Source organism: Pleurodeles waltl, chromosome 6 (assembly GCF_031143425.1).
Source record: "Pleurodeles waltl isolate 20211129_DDA chromosome 6, aPleWal1.hap1.20221129, whole genome shotgun sequence".
NCBI classification, from domain to species: Eukaryota; Metazoa; Chordata; class Amphibia; order Caudata; family Salamandridae; genus Pleurodeles; species Pleurodeles waltl.
In genome coordinates, this window is record NC_090445.1 from 812,479,461 (window position 1) to 812,499,848 (window position 20,388).

General features: G+C 40.9%; 1 protein-coding gene across 1 annotated transcript in view; it reads right to left on the reverse strand.

Annotated features, from left to right (window-relative positions):
* SORCS3 (sortilin related VPS10 domain containing receptor 3) overlaps positions 1 to 20,388 on the reverse strand; it is a 2,578,554-nt gene that overhangs the window by 1,151,055 nt on the left and 1,407,111 nt on the right. Inside the window, exon 5 of the mRNA XM_069239432.1 lies at positions 11,245 to 11,318. Within this exon, the coding sequence (XP_069095533.1) occupies positions 11,245 to 11,318 (74 nt within the window). The remainder of the gene's footprint in view (positions 1 to 11,244; positions 11,319 to 20,388) is intronic.

The window sequence follows — 20,388 nt, forward strand, 5'->3', positions numbered from 1 at the left end:
TCGGTGTGACATGGACTTAGGTGGAGTGCACAGTACTCCCCCTCAGTGCGCATATATGTTTGGCCAGCCGTCTCAGGCTGGCCAAACATACACGCACAGTAGGCTCTGTCCAACTCTGCAACAAAGTGCCAGATTGGAGAGAGCAGGCAGAGGCTCCCACTTTGCCTCTGAGCGCCCAGCCAGTGTGCTCTGTCCAGTCATACCACTGCTTTCATGCTGCCAGCATGTGTAGGATTGTACACAGGGTAGGCTTGGAGCCTGAGCCTGTCCCTGCAGATGAGGAGCAGTCCGGAGTTAGCGTGTCACGGCATAACAGGTGCGTTTTTAAAAATGTATTTATTGTTTGGTTGCACTCCCCCATCCTCTCTCACCCTCCCGCGCCGTCCCGCCACTTCCCCCTCCTGCGACCTGTGACTGCTACTGACTAACAATTTTCAGGTAGAATGGCCCCCTTATACAAACTATCAATTTTACTCATATCAAAGTCAAAAATATGTTCTTTTCTTAGGGGGAAAGAAGAAGGTATCTCCCCAATATAATGGTAGTGTAAAACATGAGGTTTCTCATATACAGTAAAAACATTAATGATAATCCACATATCTGCATCATTAAATCATTCTTTATTTTCCACTTGCTGGAAATTCGGTATGAGTAAATTATGCATTTTGCAGTTCTTTTAGAAAGTAACAATAGAGTCTGATTGCCATGAGTTAACATGGGCTGTTTATCTCACACAAGTTAGAAATCTACTGCAAATGTAAGCAGAACCCTGAGATTAGATTTCTGACTTTAATCACCTTTGTGAAATTTACAGGGGTGCCAGGAAGGAATGATTGTGATGTGCCTGGGGCTTGATTGTCTTTCTACTAAACTTGTCAACACAAACACACACATACATTTGGGTGCCATTATTTCTCAAACGGGAGTAACAAAAAAAAAAAATTCATACAGAACTATAAAAAATAGGAAAGGTTTCACGGTTCCCTTTGAAATAGAGATTTGACCATCATTACTACAGCCCCCATACCACTCTACAGAGCTTTACCATTGTCAGTGTCAATACAGTTAGGTGGCAAACTTATCTAAATTTAGTGGCAATGTTATCTAAGCGGTATAGCAAAAACACAAATAACTATCCTCCACCTAAGTGGAAAAGAATATATTTAAAATAAATCTGCAAATTATGTGACAAACTATGCAACAAATGTTCTACATCCATAATTATTGACTAAAGGCTACTGCCACCAAATCTCATAAATCCACAGGCCCAAAGCATTGCCCATTGTTCTAATGATAATTTATTTATAAAACGTGATATTAAAAAGTTTAATTCCAACTAGTGTCCACTTTGAAGAAAACAGATGTTTCAAGTGAACTACGCAACTACCCCAAAACAAAGAACAAATCGTATATAATAAGTACCATGTGTATATAGGTCATACTTTATTATACACCTCCCCACCCCCACACATATATATAAATATATATGTGTATATATATATATATATATATATATATATATATATATAGAGAGAGAGAGAGAGAGATAGAGGCCCCCATTGCGAGGAGTCTGGCGGTCTACTGACTGCCAGACTCACAGTGGCAGTCCCACCGCCAACAGGCCAGCTGTGGAACCACTGTATTATGACCATGGTGGAGCTGCTAAGGTCAGACCTCTGACACCGCCAGGTTTCCGCCAGCCAGCAGCCTGGCGGTCCCGGCGGTTGTAATCTGGCAGGGCAGCGCTGCCCTGGCGGAATACGAGTCCCCATAACGCCAGCCTTTCCATGGTGGTTCCACTGCCATGAAAAGGCTGGTGGAATGGGGGCATCAGAGGTCCCCTGGGAGCCCCTGCACTGCCCATGCACTTGGCATGGGCAGTGTAGGAGCACCCATGCACAGCCCTGTTGCACATTCCAGTGTCCAAATTACGGGCAGTGGAATGTACGATGGGTGCTGCTGCACCCACCACACCGCCACATTGCAGCTAGTTCGATTACAAGCCGGCTGCAATGTGAAGGCCCTGTTCACTGCAGGGTAAGTGGGCAGAAACAGCCGGCCCTGCGGTGAACTTGTATTAGGGCCGGCGGTTTTCTGCCCGCCCTGGCGTGAAGGCAGCGGAACGAGTTTGGCAGGCGGCAGAGGCTGCCCGGCAAACTTGTAATGAGGTCCATACTGTCTCTGTCTAAAACCCATGAATCATCAAGCATATGGGTTATGTCCAGGCTAAATACTTGGTTCTCTGACTAGAGTACAGCTGGACAATGTCATCCATCTGTTAGTGAATCAGCCCGGATGTATCCCGCTTGATGTGTCAAATCCAGAAGACCCAGAAGGTACAGCACTAGCGTGGAGTATACCTGACCTTTAGGTGATCAGCAGTTAGCTCCGTCAAACTGTGCGCACACTTGGTAAAGTTCACTAAGGTCTGCAGGTCTCTTGACAGGCGTTGCACAGGCCGAAGTTGTGGGATGTCTGTCGTTGCTGCCTCTGTTGAACAGCTGACATGATCTTAGACATACTGTAGAGGGGCACTGAAACATACCTATTTTCGAAATACATACACTAAATCTTTAGACTAAAAGTAAATGTTGAGATTGGTGATTAGAATGATACTAAAAAGGCTGACTGCAAAGAAAAGATGGTCGGAGTGAGAAGACTCATCTGGCCTGAAGAGGGCGACGGAAAAGGTGACAGATTCAGGTATTTACGTTCATTGTGATCCTCAGCACGTTAAGAATGTAGCTCTTGTAAATACAACTGACATTCACGGAAGGCGTCAATGATCTATGCGGCAATATATTTAGGTAGCAGGTTATTAAGACCAACAGAGTACAAGGAGTATCAAGTGCAAAATTAATAGTTCTGCGTAGAATAAAATGTGAAGCCAATAACAAAAAAAAAATGCATTTGAATATTTTGAGACCGCATTGTAAATCCAACAGGTGGAGGCTGAGAGGGAGTACAAGCGTGGTAAGGCAGCCGAGCTCATTTTAGATGACTCCAGTCCATCATGAATGCAGCCTACCCCATCTGATGAGTTCAACCTGCCGCCGCTACAAACTCATCAGCCTGAAGAAACAGGAGACTTACATTATGACCACCGGACCAGGCGAAATTGTCTTTTCAAAAAGAAACTTATTGCTTGCTAGCTTTGATTCAAGATTACCTCCTCCAGGGTGCATGCCTGCTCAACCAAACACATTTCTCCGGGGGTCAAACGGAAATCACCAAAGCAGGAGAATTAGAATGTTTCATAAGGTGCCTCATGATTCTTTGCTTCACAGCCCCTGCTTCATTCCGCTAACTGGGGAGGCCATCATTCCCCGCAGCTGTTTTGGATGTAGACGCATTTGAAGATCACAGTGAGAAACATTCTCGCATAAATGAGATCTCATTACACAAGTGTTCTGACAGTGCTCAAAAATGATTTCAGAAATTATGCTAATTTGCTGATAGGCGAAGGCAGCGCTGGTATGATTATTGCAACTGGAAATATTAGGCAATAATCGTGTGCTGCTTACAAGCATGTTTTCAAGACTTTTTAAGGCCTGAAGCCAATTTTGCCACTCCCACTAAATCACCAAACTCACATGGCGGCAGCTATCAACAGCGAAGCAAATGCAGTGGCGCCGGCGCCCATACTTTTGAATGGCCAATTGCCCCGACCAACTCCCACTTCCCAATCATTGCTGTATTTTAATACCTAATTGAGGGCCCCTTCTTATTTGCTTGCATTACCGCCAAAAACATCAGCCCAGTTTCTGCTTTTTAATATCATTGCCTAACTAACACTGTTAACTAACAGATTCCCTTTCTGTAAAAGTGCAACATTAGGTTGAATCAAGCTACCACAGAGCCGTCTGACATCACAGCTGAATAAAGCGCTGCCTTTATCGCAGTCAAATGTGGACAACAAGTTATATCCTTATCAGCTATCAACATATCATAGAATTATGAATAGTTTAGTCTCTATAATTCCAGATACACAAAAGCACACAGGCCTGAAGACATTAATTTGTTTTCTACTACAAAAAGCAGAGTTTTGTACAGTTTTTAAAAGGCTTATGGCTGCCGGGTTTTATTACAACTGCAAGGTATGCACGCTAAAGTGCTTTTTTTCTCCATACTTTTACTTTTTAATGTGCTACAGCAAAATACTCACAGTTGGCATGCAATTCGTTATTTGCATGCCTGAATGGAACTCTTCTCACTCTCTTTGCATGCTAATAAAAAATCTGTAGCACTTGTTGATGTTTTGTGGTGAAAAGAGATGCGTTTTAACACAGAAATCACAAATTGTACAGCTAAATGTAACTTTTTTAAACTCACCTGTTAAAATTAAGTGATAGCGTGATGACAAGTAACTACTTTTGAAAGGCATTCTGGGATTTGGAGTTTGGCAGGTAGGGTGCTCGTCGCAAATGCTATGAGCATGGTCCACCAGCCTTATTTTGAGACGTTCGGACTGCAAGCTTTCCATCAACATTGAAACCAATGGCAGCAGCAACCACACAATTTGTGCCTTGAAAGGAACTGACATAATGGCAGCTGAGCCTGTGGTCATCTCTACATTTGTCAGACAGAGAAGCACCATCAACTAAGGCCTAAATCAGGTCCTCTTCTATGAGTAACATGCAACTGATATGGTTTTCATGGCAATGCGTAAAAATACAGCCTTTCCCGTTATAAAACACATACGCGCACCAAATGCATTCTATCTAATGTGACCACCCGGGTTTTCAAACAATTGGTGCATTTGATTAAGCAGACAAAAATAGCTCTCACACACTTTAAATAATAGGTAGTTGAGGATCCATAAGCGCCTCAAAGAAGCCAGTATGGGTATGATGAATTGGCAAGCCAGCATTGTAATGGTGAACATAAGGATGTAGCTGGTTGGCGATCAAAAGCTGCACACTTCACCCTGAGATCCAGTGAAGGTAACAATGAAAACTAAATGAGGAGGAGTACAGGGTCCTGATGATCGGCAGGTACATTCCTGAGAGGAAAAGTAACCTGACTCAGGGTTGAACTAACAAGCTAAATTATTTCATACAACACTGTTCAAACATGCCACACAGTGCAAGAGGCCATGACTAAAATGATATCATGGGGCATGGTTGGGTAATGTCAGCCTATTCTGCTCTGAAAGTAACCCTGTACACTTCAGCCTACTGGGGAAATGCGAAAGTAGCAAAATGGCCTCTCAGGAAATGATCTGGACAAATGGGGAGAGAACTGATATGCTGAGTGGAAGTGTTGGGTGACAAGCATAAAGCAAGAGCCTGTGACTGGTAAAGTAAACTCAACGCTCATATCTTATGAGTCTGAAATCAAATGTTAAATTTGGGGATAAGTTCAAATAACATTTTGAGACCCAATAAAATACATCTAGCAAAAATGCACCCTCAAAGAGAGTGTTTGATGTTTATATGTGTATTAATGGAAACTGTATTCAAGTTGTGCTTTGCTAACATAGTAAGATCTGTTGTTGTTTATTTCCACATGCCTCCATCTTTGGCGCAAAGTTTATTTCATTAGTTTTTTCTGCACTACAAATGAACGTTCAATTTAACTTGGGTGGGTATTTGGTAGTTGAACTAATTGTCTGTTCAGATGATCTTACATTTATAGTTGGGGTCTTTTAACTGTGAGATGCAAATGTAATGCCACCTCACTCTTATTTACATTTCACTCTGAGAGGAAATTTTCTAAAGGCACTTTTCAACTGACCAAAGCCCTTTGGAGAATAAGAGCTCCCCTGCTTGGGCAGTGCTGAACTACTAACTGGAGAGAGCTTGCTCTATGGAAGAACGAAGGTATGTGGAAGGAGGGGGTTAGCATATTCCATGGAGTATCAGAAGCTTGGAAGTTGAAGGACTAGACTGGAGGTGGTAGCTGGAGTAGGCTGGGCAAGGCATCAGTAATGCCAACTGGAGACAAAACTAGTCTGGAAAAAACACAGTATGCCACCCATATAAATGGGATAGCAGAGGTGATAGAAAGAAAAACGTTAGACTAACACCCATACATGATAGTTTGTATGCTATCTGGAAGACTATCTGTTTATAAATAAAAGAGATCTCATTAAGACCAAACAGCTACCTCACAATCCTCAAAGACACTCAGCAGCTTTTGGAGGAAAAGTACTAATGTGATTTGCTAAGGATGATACACCAAGCCTCTAAACTCACTGGCACCTTCTGAAGAAAATCAATATTCTTTTTAACATAAACACTACAGACGAAACCTGGGAACAGAGGACAGGAGGCAGAATTCAGTAACACGGCTTAGAAAAGACAGAACTGAATTATAATAAACAGAAAAGTAAGGCAGATTACCAAAATAGAGAAGGAGCAAACATAGCCAAACCTACTTCAGTAACAAAGTAAGAAAGCAAGACAAACACAGAAAACCAGAAATGCCATAGACTGAGCAGGAGCAAGGATTACGAGACAGCAGAATGAAAAGCAACTCTGAAATACAGGACACATAATCTGCATAAAAAGAAGAACAGGAGCAAAAGACCTTTATCGAGCTGGCCCCTTGATAAACCGCCATAAAATAATTGTTGATTTTTTATTTTTATTTGTGTTTTTGTATCATTAGAGAAGTAAGTTAGCTTGGGTAGAAAATGCTAATCTGAGCTGATTTTTTCTGGATTACCTTTTTAAAAATGCAGTGTAGTGATGATTTTAGCAATCATGAGACCTATATATTTTATTTTGGTGTCAAAACATAGGATTTGGGGATCACGTAGTCTTACAGAGACAGAAAATAACACCTCGGAGCAACCCTTCTGCCATTTTCAAAAAAGGAGGCTCTGCAATGATGTGTTTTAGCAATCATATTAGTAATTTATTTTACTTTTGTTTATGTTTTGAGTTTTCTGTTGATTCAAATTCGTAAACATGAGCAAAGCAGGTGGTAGCAGAGGATCTTTGCCAACTGACAGAATGTTGCTAACTACAAAATCTGAGGATTCCTTCAAGAAAGAAAAATGTGTCATATGGCAAACTAACCCAAAAGAAAAGCAAACATCAACTCGGCTGGAAAGAAGACAGTTATTGGCAAGATAAAGTTCACGAAAGAAGGAAACTGATGGGTGAAGAGGATCAAATATGTTATCATTGTAACAACAAGTGCTACAAGTCATATACAGTGGAAAAAAGCCTGGAAACAATTCATAAAAAAATAGCAGAAACCAGTGAATCACAACAAGAATCTGAGTCTTCTGAGAAAGCGACAACAACCAAACCCTGTGCCCATCGACTTAAAAGAGGGATGACTACCCCTCATCAACCTCCAATAAGTGATCAGAAAGCAGAATATCTTCAATGTAAAGTATAGAATTGTGTTTCAAAGAAGCTGCAGCTAGTTTCTTTCAAGATTACATTTTCAGCAGAGCAGCTGGTCTAAACAGCGAGGTGAATGTATTTGCAGCACATTTGTATGCCCACCTGAACTGCATGCATACATTTGAAAATATGAATGTACAATGAGCTCCCAGCGGCAAGGTAACCACCAGCCTTCTGTTAAGTTTGCACTCTTTGAAAAGGCAAATTAAGTTTTAAAGCCACTCTTGAGTGCTGGCTATAGTTGAGATCAGAGAATTAATGGCCAGCATTGATGAAATTGTATTGATCCATAATAATGACATTAAGAGTTTTCCGGTGAGAATGTACAATGACAAAATTTGTTTTTCTCAGTCAAACAAAAAGAATGAGCCACTGATGGTGTTCTCAGCTGTTTTGACTCCTGAAGTTCTTGCTGTCAAAATAAGATCACAGGATGCAGTAAAATCTGCAGGAACTATTTTAAGAAACCTCTTGAAAGATTCAGAATTTGGACTTAATGCCTAATGTAATGTCCCAGAGCTCCGCAAATCATGGAGTCAACAAGAATGCTTGATGTTGGCTTAACATTTTTACATTATTGTTTAATATCAGCAAAGCAAAACATTGATGATGGCTTTGAAAATATAAGCGAAAAAGTAGAAGACAATTCCATGAACCGACAGGCTTCTGCTGTGCGATGTACTGTCTTTTCCAAATCATGTTTTATGAATTACATCATGGCAAAAGGAAAACTCTGTTAGACGTGATGACTGCCCACGCAATCTATGACAAGTGCAAAAGTAGAGAGCTAATCACTTCATTGATTAGGACTGGTGTATCAACAAGTTATAATGACATAGCAGGAACTTGTTAGCAACTCATGCTGTAAAATCTTATGAATCCTACAGCACACAACTCCCAAGACACTTTACCAGGAAAGGATTTACAATTGCTGCTCTTGAGACGTTTGATTTTAAAGACAGCTCTTCTTTCTCTGGTGCAACCAACACACATGATACTGCCATTGTGCTTTTTCAAGACTGTACCAATGAAGTAGCTATGGGAAAACAAGCTGTGTCACCTATAGGCATAAACAAATTAAGCTGGAAACGTATAACCCAACTTCCTTGCCAACATGTGCAAAATCACTACAAGCCATCAACACTTCCCAGTCTACCAGAAAGTTTCCAAGTGGCTGAGGACATGGATCTTCTTCTACCTGATGTTGCAGACTACAAAGCTGATTTAACTTAATTTATCATTTCATTTATTTAGTATATACTGAAGTAAGAGAAAGGCCAGTTCCTCCGTGGGATGAAATTTATACTCTGATCTCCCAGAATGCTGTCCCACTGAAGAAGGTTGGGTTTTTACAAGTAATACCATCTCCAGTCACAACCTAACCAACAGTGCTCACAGCTCTGAAACATTTCCAAAACGTACATGTTGAGCTTGAAGACCAGCCTTTTCTGCCAACTTTCTGCAATGGTGTTTTTCAGTATTTTAGCTGACATTTTTATGAGCAATCCAATAGAATGTGATCATCTTTATCCAATGATGGGTTGTTTCAACATGACAAAAGTTATTTTGTGGTTGCGTAGAAATTTTGTTCAGTGGATGTGGTATAGATTATGCACTTATTGAAGCTGAAAGCTGTGGAAGCTAAATTGTCCACTCAGTATTGAGCAGAACTCATTATGTTATTTCATTACAAGATATGCTCATCATATCTGAGGCTTTAGAAACCTTGCGTTGGAATGCTTTCTGGAACAAGAATGACAATTTAAGTTTTGCATATCTTATCTCAGAAGTGGACAAGGCACATGGTGCACTTCATTTAAAAGACATAATGCAAAGCCAGGCAATGTTCAGTACACTCAGTTCAAAATCAGAAAAACTGAAAACCAAGTTTGTAGAGTTTGTCAAAGAATGTGAAGAAAAATCAGAACTCTGCAAGAAATTGAGAAATGTTTTACACATCATAGCTCTAGTGAAAAACTTGGTGCTTGCTGATCAGAAAGGAGATTTGGAGATGCCCATGAAGACTGTGGAGTCACTGATTACTGTGTTTTGCTAATTTGATTGCATAAACTACCTGAGATAATGGGTCCTGGTATTTGGAAAGAGTAAAGGAGGTAAAGGTGGAAAAAACATACCTCTACAGAAAATTTATCCAAAGACATTTTGTGGTAAAAACAGAGAGGGAATGTTCAATTCCGGGGCTTCAGATAGGGAATTGGAACAGACAACCCCGAGATCACAGAAAAGCTCTAAGGGAATTGTTGGCATGCAAAACTGAATATTTTGCTCAATGTTTTCAGAGAGACAATAAATTCTGAATGAATGGACCATTATGAAACTGTTCCTCACCACAAACTTGTGGGAAAGAGAGGGGAACGTTGTAATAAACATGTTGACAACCTTCTTCATTCCATGCAGCAGCAAGGAAACCCCTTTGAAATGACTGAGCCTGTGCGACTACACAGCTTCTTGACCAAACAATATGAGGATAATGATATAAAGACATATCTACTGGATATCTTGGAACATGGATCAAAACTACGCAGAACTGAAGCATGAGAGTTTGTATTGAAAGAGAAAAACGTGTAAGACATAGTCACAAAGATACATTTCCACACTTTAATTGCCGTAGTAAGAGTGCTGTACAACCAGCCACTACAAAATAGAGTACAAAAACAACTTTCACAAGCACATAGAGAGATGAATGTAGCAAAAGAAAAGAGTGAATTTTTCAAGCACATTGTGTTGCATGATCTTCTTCCAATAAACACATTATTTGATGGAGATGCTGCAACCAAACCAGTGAAGCACAAACATACAAGAGTTTGAAAAACAAACCTTTCATCTGAAGAATTTCAATTAAAAAAGGTGTCCTCATTGAAAACTGCTGTTGTTGTGAACCACATGTCACAATTGCAAATGGTCAGAGAGGTCGTTCAGACTGTTCTACAGATATCAAAGTGAGTGTGCACCTTGCAAGAACTGCAATTGATTCAGACAAATGTCTTTATCTATTAGATTCTTCAGCAGAGCAGCACTTGGGAGGGCAGCTGATATTTGTTTACTCACCATTATATAGAGACAACCCACATTTATGTGCTGCAGTGGATGGAGCGTTTTTAATGAATGACAGTAACACAATGCTAACATACATAGAATATTTTTGACATTCTGCAGTGTTCATAATGCAGGTTATTTTTAAAAACACATTTACACAGTAAATTTAACTTGTATTGTGAAGCACTCACACATAAGCCGACCACATATAAAAGTTTTGATTTTTAAGCTGGTGGTGATATCAAACCATATCACGTTGGTGACACAGTCCTATACAACATGTCCAGATCACCTTAAAATAACCTTCTTTAATTATGTTTATTTCAGAGTATTATTTCAAAGCAGAATATATTCTGTGTGTTGTTCCCCGTTCTGTATAATGAAATGGATTCTAACTGAGAAATTGAAGCTGACATGCCTTTTGAAGGAGCACTACCCCTGACCTGACTGTTTATCCTTGGCCCTCCCCTAATTATGAAAGGGGAATATACTTCCTGTTCTATTGCTCTCGAACTAGATTCACTCTTTACCAATACCAATGCATATATTCAGATATCCAAGTACTTAACATCTTTTTGTGTTCTCAACAAGTGTTCTTGGCAACAACCATTTCATGTTTTAAACATTTCTGGCATTTCTCACAAAACAAACTATGGGGGAAAAAATTCAAGACCCGCCAGAAGCCACTTTCGCCATTGTGCACCCTGCAAATATTCAATACCGTGGCACAAATCTTTCTAAAATGCAGGTTTGTTGTTTATTTACTATCTAATGATCTCCAAGTGGAATGTAAATTAAATGAAGGTAAATAAGTTGAAAGACTCACCAGTAAAATCTGTTAGGAGTGATTCTTTCATGCATTAGTTGCCACCTCCTTCCAAAATCCATCGAGCTATACAACTGGAAAACATACAAAGGCTAAAATTACATAGGGTAAAAGAAACACAGTAACAAACTCTTTATTTACATCTAAAAACAGTCTCCTAATACCTACTTCTAGTCTGCATAGACTGAGTTAGCAAGCTTTTATTGGCAAGCAGATTAAAAAGTTATCCTCATGTTAAAAATCAAATGTATCATATTGCTTGCCTTCATGTTTAAAACATGGGATACTTTAGTAGATATTCTGAAGCAAATCATGATTGCTGAATGTTACACATCATGGTAAAAGTATACAGTTATGTCAACCATATAGGTTTTGATTACAAGTGGTCTGATAATTCCTGAGGTGGCTGTAAAGGGAAATACCAGCTCCAATACAATGAGGGTTTTATGAAAATATGGCAGCTCTGTGGTGTTTCAAGCAGGAAATGTCTCCAGGTTAAATACTGTGACAAGTAAAAAATGCAGGAACCAGCAGGGTCAATCCCATTTCTGATTTTTATTCCCCAATAGATTGTAATCCAAGTTATACAAGCCTAATGGGGGTTAGAGCTGTGCGCCTTGGGGATAGTTTTTGTTTCAAAAGAGAAGAAAAGAAACAGAAAAAGTTTAACTTACATGCAGTATCCAACTTGCTGAGAAACACTATATATATCTATATATATTTATATATATATATATATATTGAAATACTTGAAGTACCAGTTATCAGAAAGAAAATCAAAGAATAGAAGAAATGGGAAAAAAGGAAGGCAACAAAAAGAAGAAAAGTACTTTGATGAGATTACGAGTCCCTAAGTGCTGTAAACTTACTGGCTCTAGTTCCTCACCATAAATATCAGAGCCATCAGTTCATTTCTATCTACCTATGGTACGGCATAGTTTGCAAAGCAAAAAGAGACACTGGTGATCCAAGCAAGGCTTCCAGAGTCTTGACATCCAAAATAAAGGCACTCTCAACCTTGATCAATATTACCGGGTTAGGTTTTGAAGATGTCTGTCCTCAAAACATTTATTGCTGCTGACTTTGACACTACCACAGGAGATTAGGCATTACCTGACACCAATCAGTGTTAGCCTACCTATCACTGCTAAACTAACAGTATCTGACTCGAAGGATATCAGGGTTACAACTTCAGTATGGGTGCAACTAGCTATCCAGGTTTGAGCAGCTCTCTTTCAAAAGGTAAGGCCCACTTGTCCACCATACCCAAGAGCACTCAAACCTTGTTCTTTCACCTGAGCTCTTCAGCGTGCCAATAGCTAAGATGCCTCTCAAAACCCTGTGTCTCCAGAGTTAAGCTCCTCATCATATGTCATTGAGTCTCATTCCAAAACAATGATTTATGTAACCCTAGAGAAAAATCTGAGATTAACACTGAGAAGCTCTCCTCGCCTACCTGTAACCCACACAATTGTACATTACGATCCATGATAATACATGACAAGTTCTTCTCAAGACTCTTGAGCAGGTTGAATATGATAGCCCATCAGCAGTACTAGAAAATAGTCTCACCAATGCAGGAAATAGGAAGCCCAGGGATCTAGTGCAGCTGCTAGCACCACCGGGGATAATTATAATGAGAAAACATCCATAATACCAAATCCTAAACCCAAGGTCAATCCAACTTTGTCACAGCCTCCTTGTTTTTCTCTTAAGAGCAGATTCTCAAAACAGCAAGGGGCAAGGGGCACTAAACTAGAGAACCCATTGTCTTTACTCAATGAGTTCAAGCCAGGACTCTTAATAGCTTCTAGGAAATACATTCCTAAACCAACAACCTCCAATCTTACTTTGAAACTTCAATATGCCACCAATTGCCTGAATGTAGATGGTAAATTTGGTGCCTTTTAACTCATTACCTGTTCTACCATCTACAACATATTGGCTATCTCTTTTTATTCACTGGAGCTCAATGATCAAGGTGGATCACAGATTCCTAAAGGAGAGGGTTCATACTCCCATTACAGAACTATACCCTCTCACACTAAGTCCAGGTGTCTGTTTGGGTCTGCTATAAATTAACAATTGAGAAAAATAGGAAGAGTCTTCTAACTCCTAGGCTTCCTCCCTTGCAACTCTTTCCAAAAAATGCTGTGTTCAGCACTATTCTGTGCGAAGTTAAAACGATTTAAAAACTGCAAGTTCAACAATATACTAAAAGGCAGTGGTTGGGCAAAAAGGTTTACGTCACGGATGAGAGACTATCTTCTTTTCATAAATGTAGGCTATTGAATGTAGAGTAATTGAACTCAAGAATACCCTGAAAGAGGTTCAGTCTACCAATTCTAGCCTGCTCAAGTCCCTAACTTGGAAATCCAAAAATCTTGAGAATCAATGGCGGCAATCCAAATCTATAGATTGTTGGTGCCCAAAAGGGCTTGAAAGAATTCCTAAAGAAATTAGCAATCTCCTGACAAGCAATATCACAGGGACAGCACCCACAACCTTTCCATTCCCTTATTTTTCATTTGCTCAGGCTCATTGAGTTATGTATGGTCCTCTAAAAGGGGAGTGGTTCTTTCAAGATTTTAACAACAAAGAAGAGATTCTCAAAGTTGGTCCCCAGAAGCAGGGCATTACAACCAAAGATTGGTTGACCTTTTTGCATCTTCCCAGATCTGGCCTGGGAGATGGTGATTCAGCAAAGAGTAATGCAGCCATTATTACTGGAGTTTCAAACGCTTTTTATTCCAAGTACCATGGATGCTGGCTCATCTACTATAGTCAATTGGCAAGGCTCTTATTATGTTTTACCTGAGCCTGCTAAGACAGCTTCAAGTAAAGTAATGATACTCTTAATACAGCATAGCTCCACAATCCCTACGTTAAAGATATATATATATTTTAGCACTCCACCACATTTGTTCCTGTTCCATTATTCAAATCCTAACAGACATTCTCAGCACATTAGAGTTCAGGTTCTAATAGATCTCAGCCTTGCATGGCGGAACATCTGCAAGTATTAGAAAATCCTTTAATAGCCATATTGTATTTCCCCCATATCGATTAATCTGAATCTGCTCGACATTTTTCATGCATCACAGGGATTTCAATGGCCTAATTCTAATTTATAGTTCATTTGTAATTTACTCTAAAACTTTGTTATTAAAAACAAAGCTTAGACCCCAATTAAACAACCAATATATTTTACTTTTCATATACATGCCTCATCTCAAATTTCATTTATCAACCTACTCCATATCAATAATCAAATTGACAATCTTGCAGAGTGGGGAAGAAATAGTCTCTATGGTTTGATATAGACCATTATCAGGAACCTTTGGAGTGCTCAGTTCCAAGGGTAAACCAAGTTAGTTCTGTAACAAAATATAATTACCATACTATATTTAACTTCTATATCACCCTATCCAAGAACCTTAACTGAAAAAAACGTAGAAGAAGAAAGTGATAATTATCCTGGATGTCATTAAAAAAAAATAGATCTTGTTCACATGCTCGTCAGATGTCCTACTCTTCTGCCCTGTTTGTGTAAGATCGCTATTAGAATCTCATCTGACACACATATCCGGCCTGATTAATAATAATGTTGGGAATAACCAGTATTATTCATTTTAACTTTGTTTTTATAATAGACACCCTCCCACTCATTGGATACTACTTTTCCAGTTCGCTATTTAATGATGCAAGTCAATATGGAGTTATTACAGATATTTACACATTTGAAAAGCAGATGTATCAATTACAACATAATTAGAAATGGGTGGAGTCTGACAGAACTAAAATTAAGTTGTGGGAGAGGTGCACTAAGTGCTACCCTCATAGTAGTAGCAAGCTACTGCCCTCACCTGAAATTAAGTGAAATGAAGGCTCAAACGCAGTGGTGGCAGCATACCCATTTTCTGTTTAGTAGTGATCATTAGTGTGAACAGGCCCCTTTACCTCTGTCATGGGAGTAATGCCTACCGGGCCCAACCATGTAAAGTTACTCTGTTGTGCACTTAGCTCACCCTTTGCCTACATGGTGAACACATGTAGCACTGTACAGCACATGGTACTTAGTTGTATATGCTGAGATATATGTGTGCCTGTGCACAGTATATACCAAAGAGACATGTGGGCTCCCCCTTGGGCCAACATGCTGAATATGTGTAGTTCTGGACAGTGTGTGAACAATGGGTGAAGGGGATAAGAGCATGCTCTGTTCACATCAAAGGTCTCTTTCAGTCCAGGAAGTGTTACTGGTCAGTGATGCCTGGGTGCATTGTGAAAAAGGTGGTGGGTCTGATAAGGTTACCGCTCTAAGATAAGTAAGTCATGAATGAGTGAAAAGCTTAGGCCTTTGAACCTTTATGACCCATATTTTAGTGGAGGTTGAATGCCAGTTGTGATTCCTGGTTATTCCCTTGGGAGTTGTGGGTCAATCAGATTTGGAACCATCATTTTTCTGGCAGACTGTCCCTTTAACAAAGGCCAGGGCATAGAACAGAGCACTTCAAAGAAGCTCAGAACCACAATCTGAATTTCTAAATTTGTGTCTGGATTTGGACTATAAAACTGGGCACATGAGTTCCTCACTTTGTTCAACAGCTCTTTTTATCATTTTGAAGATGAGCTGGTGTAGTGAAATGTGTGTTTTTGACCACTGACTTTGTGTTGCACCACTTTGCACCTGGATTAGTTGTCCAGTGTTCACCAGTTCCAGATTACATTTTGTATTCAGTTTAGCTGCCTATTGACTTTATCGAAGCGTTAGACACTGCTATGTTAAAGTTGTCAATGTTTTTCCACATTGTAAACTGTGCTTTTCTTCGTGTTCTTCCTCACCAAGGGCTTTGGTCGATAAGAATGTACTCAGATGGCAGGGAACGGCTTTGTTTTGATTTAGCATCTTGGGACTGTGGCCAAATCCCAATGTGTTATTTTCAAACCAGACCTAAACTAGCCAGCATGTTTCGAATTCCTAAATGAGGGTTTTTTTTCCAGAAAGCCCTTCTCCGGTTCTTTAAGATATATAAAGACGGCCCTCCTCAGTAGCGGTGAATTCCGAGACATTGGTCAGAATTAGACGTCAAATGCCTGCCACTTGTCCCATGAGGGTGGAGATCTCTTTCTCGCACTTAAACAGGGTCATCTTCTTGTTGGCATGAGAAAGATGAAGAGCTTAGCAGGCCCTACGGTGATGAATTTTTACGTTATTATTTGCTTTGCATAATCATAACTACATATATTTGCTGTGTACATTGCAGTTGAGAATCATTTTGGTATATTTTCCTTTCATTGCTGTGACTATTTTTTAACATGTGCTTTTAACGTGCTTACCTCCTTTTTAGGAACCTTGTGGTAAAATAGTAATAAGTGTCTTCTTTGAACTGAGAAGTGCATTCCAGAGATTTTTGTCAGCTCGGTCATTAGTGAAAGCAAAACAGCTGGAACCAGAACTAAGGACCAAGATTTGCTAGTCTCCCTGCTAGGTGAGGGGACGTTACCCAGGAAGTCAATATCACTTTCCCCGAGTCAGGAGCAACAACCCACTGTCTGACTGCCAGGACCTGTAGATCATTTGAAGAGAAGGATGAAAGCGCCTGGAAGGAGCATGGCAGGTGGTTCCCTAAGAGCAAAATGTGACATGCCCAGTCTGGTTGGGACAGCTGCGCAGAAAGTTGCAAACCCCATCAGTGAGGGTGGGCACCTTGAAGTAAGAGATATGGCCCTTGTGCAGAACCAGTCTGCAAACCCAATATGCCAGGTGTTGGCCACCCTGAAGTAAGGGCTGTCATTCGGGTGCAGAGCCAGTTGGTGATCCCCATGTCAGGTGCAGCCACCGTGAAGTAGCGTGGAGGAAATTTGCAACCCCTATGTGCTAGAAGGGGGCCACTATGAAAACAGTGCCATTGTCCTGCATCATTGTTCCCAGGCTAGTGCTGTGAGGAAAACTTACTTTATGAGGAGCCACTGTGAAGGAGGTCAGAAGACTGACCGGGAAAAGTGCAAAAGGTCGTGGTCCCTCAGCATTGGTTGACCATAGACCGTACAGATGAGTCCTGGCCCTCCATCACTTGCCGGCTGCCATTGAGTTGGGTAATACTGTTCAGGGCTGGCTGGCCCGTTGAGGACTCACACAAACTTAGCATGCAACACTGCTGAAGTTGACTCTAAACCCAAAGTTAGACTTTGCTGCATGGGGATTCGTATGGGTTCTATTGGAAAGTAGCCTTCCGTGTTGAATGGGGAATTTCCAGCCTCACTAGAAAGGGGCTGCAGGACTCAGGATACCACTCAGGATGAAATTGCTGAGACAACGTGAAGAGACTGTGGATATTATTTAGTGTGTTGTCTTTATACTTTGTGTGCTTATATTAAAATGCTTCTTTTTTCATAAGGCAAGAATGTGACTGGACAATCCCCTTATTGCAGTTACTGTTTGTACCTTGTGTTTTGAGCATATGCTTGCCTCACACCTGCCTCTGCCTCAAAGAGCCTTGAACTGCTTAACCAGTTCTACCTCTGAGATTCAAGTACTGAAAGGAGTACAACTAGGCCCAGTTAATAATGATCCATAGTACTTTAGGCCTCTGAACATCAGGAGTAAAAGGCCACAACCCACCATGGTTGGGCCTAACAAGCCTTGCTTGCCCCATGACTCTCTGAAAGGGGTTCTAGGATAACTGTATTCTTTCACTTCAATCTCATGTAGAATTGTAGGGAGCATCTCCTGTGATTCTTAATAATGCACTGCAAATGTTTTTTTTCCTTTTTGTACTTGGCTGAATAGTTCCATTAGATTTGAAGTTCACCTACCAAAGGTTTGATAAATAACCCCATTAAAAACTGGAATGATTGCATAAGCACCCTCCCAACCAAGAGAGTGACTGAGTTGTCCTTGGGTTTTGTAAGACCAGACATAAATCAAGGGCAGTCTTAAATATAGAAGTCAGCACAGTTAAACTATGGTCAGAGCTTATACAGTCAGTATTTTAACACTATCATTCCTGAACAACCCTTCTTGACTCCAATTACCTGCTATCAGGTGCACACTATGTATGGGGAGCAACCAGTATCCCAGATGTACCACTCACTGCATGCATGACAATATCCATCAGTTTTTCAGATGACGTAACACAGCAGAAGAACCAGATGATTTACAGATGAGGGGAGGCTTAAATTAAAGGGGTGTCCATTCATAGATTCATGTTCTGCTGAGATGTGACTGGTTAATTACAATCTAAGCTAAAGTAACCCTGGATCTGTTCAGATGCTGAGCATGCAGAGAAAAAATACAGATGGCCTGATTTAGGTTTCAGCAGAGGGGTTACTCAGTGACAAAAGTGACAGATATCCCATCCCCCAAAATCTAAATTTAAAAGAATGCAAAGAGATTTAGATTTTTGCAGATGGGATATCAATCACTGTTGTGATGGAGCACCCCCTCTGCCGAAATCTAAATCAGGCCCAGAGTATTGTCTTTTCAGAGGGTCTTGGTCACTGGCAGTGGAACTGTAGTATGGGCTGTGCATGCCCTGGTACTCCAAGATGGCTGCTGCCTACATCCTTAAGTGAGGGAATGTTGATGCACCAGTAGCTCAGGCAGGAATCGGATGACTTCCTGATCCTGACAGCAACACAAAGGAGGGACAATCCCAGTCCTCGTCATTTGCTGGAGCATAGGAGAGATGAACGCTATGAGTGAAGGAAGCAGGATGACAGAAGAAGGCACTGATCCCTTCGGAAGGGAGGAAGAAGATGCCAGCATGTGGAAAGCTGCAGTCCCAGTGAGAAAGCAGCAGAAGATTGAAGATGCTGAGCCCCAGGATGGAGATAGCCCCTCCAAGAGTACTGCCTTCCAGTCCAGAGGCCCGTGAGGAGAGGCGAACACTCTGACTCTCGACACCACAAACCTGGAGGGTTGTGGTACCAGGCAAGTCTCTGCACCAACTTAGGGTGCAGTTAGGAGGTGGTGGGCTGGCATGCAAGAGCTCCATAGAGGATATTAGGGAAAAGGGAAGCATCTATAGTCACAGGCATCCCCGGATTTGTAAGCGTGGTGTAGGGCACTACACAAAAATCACAAATAGTAATCCTTGTTCCATTTTGACCAATTATTGTATAATTTTGTTTGAGGGAAACACCACGCTTGGACTCTGCGGTCACAAGAGGAACCAGGAAAAGAAGGAAGACAGACAGGAACTGCATACTCGAGAGAGGCAGAGGAGAAACTCCCCACTGTTCAGTCAGGACTAATATCTAATCTTTACACCACCTAGCTTTTGTAATAAAGAACTATGGCCAAACTTCCCCTCACGTAGGAGTGTTTCCTTCCGACTGGTGAGCCACAGTGACTACAGTGGTGTCAAAAGTGGTGCGTGTGTCAGCTATCATGACACAACCCATAACTATGGAGGCAATGTTCACTCAGCTAGCAGAGGGACAACACCATTTGTAGTTAGTTCTTGAGCAATGGGTGCAAACCACACAAAAAGAACAGAAGGCCTTTCAGGTGGCTCTATAACATCTACTGACCATTAACCAGAAAGTTCAGGACACAGCTATTCTACAACTCACAGATGCCATATCTAGCACGAGGGTACACGCCAGTGTATCAGGGACAATGCTACATAAATACCAGGAAGGGAATGAACCTGAATATTTTTCTGTTAATTTCAAAAGAGTAGAAACAATAGCAATTTGACCCCTGGAGAGAAGGGGACAGTACCCAGCACCTCTATTATCCAGTGAGTTGCAAGCCACATACCAAGCAACTAATCCTGCTGGGGTACCAGCCTATGCAGACATTAAAAAAACCTATACTGGAACAACTAGAATGTGAGCAGGAGTATTATAAAAAACATTTTTGGAAGGAGAAGTGGACTGCCAGAGACAATCCCTGGGCACTGTACTATCATATCAGAGACTTGGGCAATCAGTGGCTTCATCCCACCACCTCCACCATTGAATAGGTAACCGAAGGGGTATTTCTGGAACAGTATCTAGAGGCCTTGCCCAGCAATAACCGGTCTTAGGTAAAACAACACCACAACCTCACTATACAATCCGCAGTTGATCTTGTCTATGCATTCCACCGCTCCCCTGAATTTTGCATACATGAAACCCGAACCCCTATAGCCC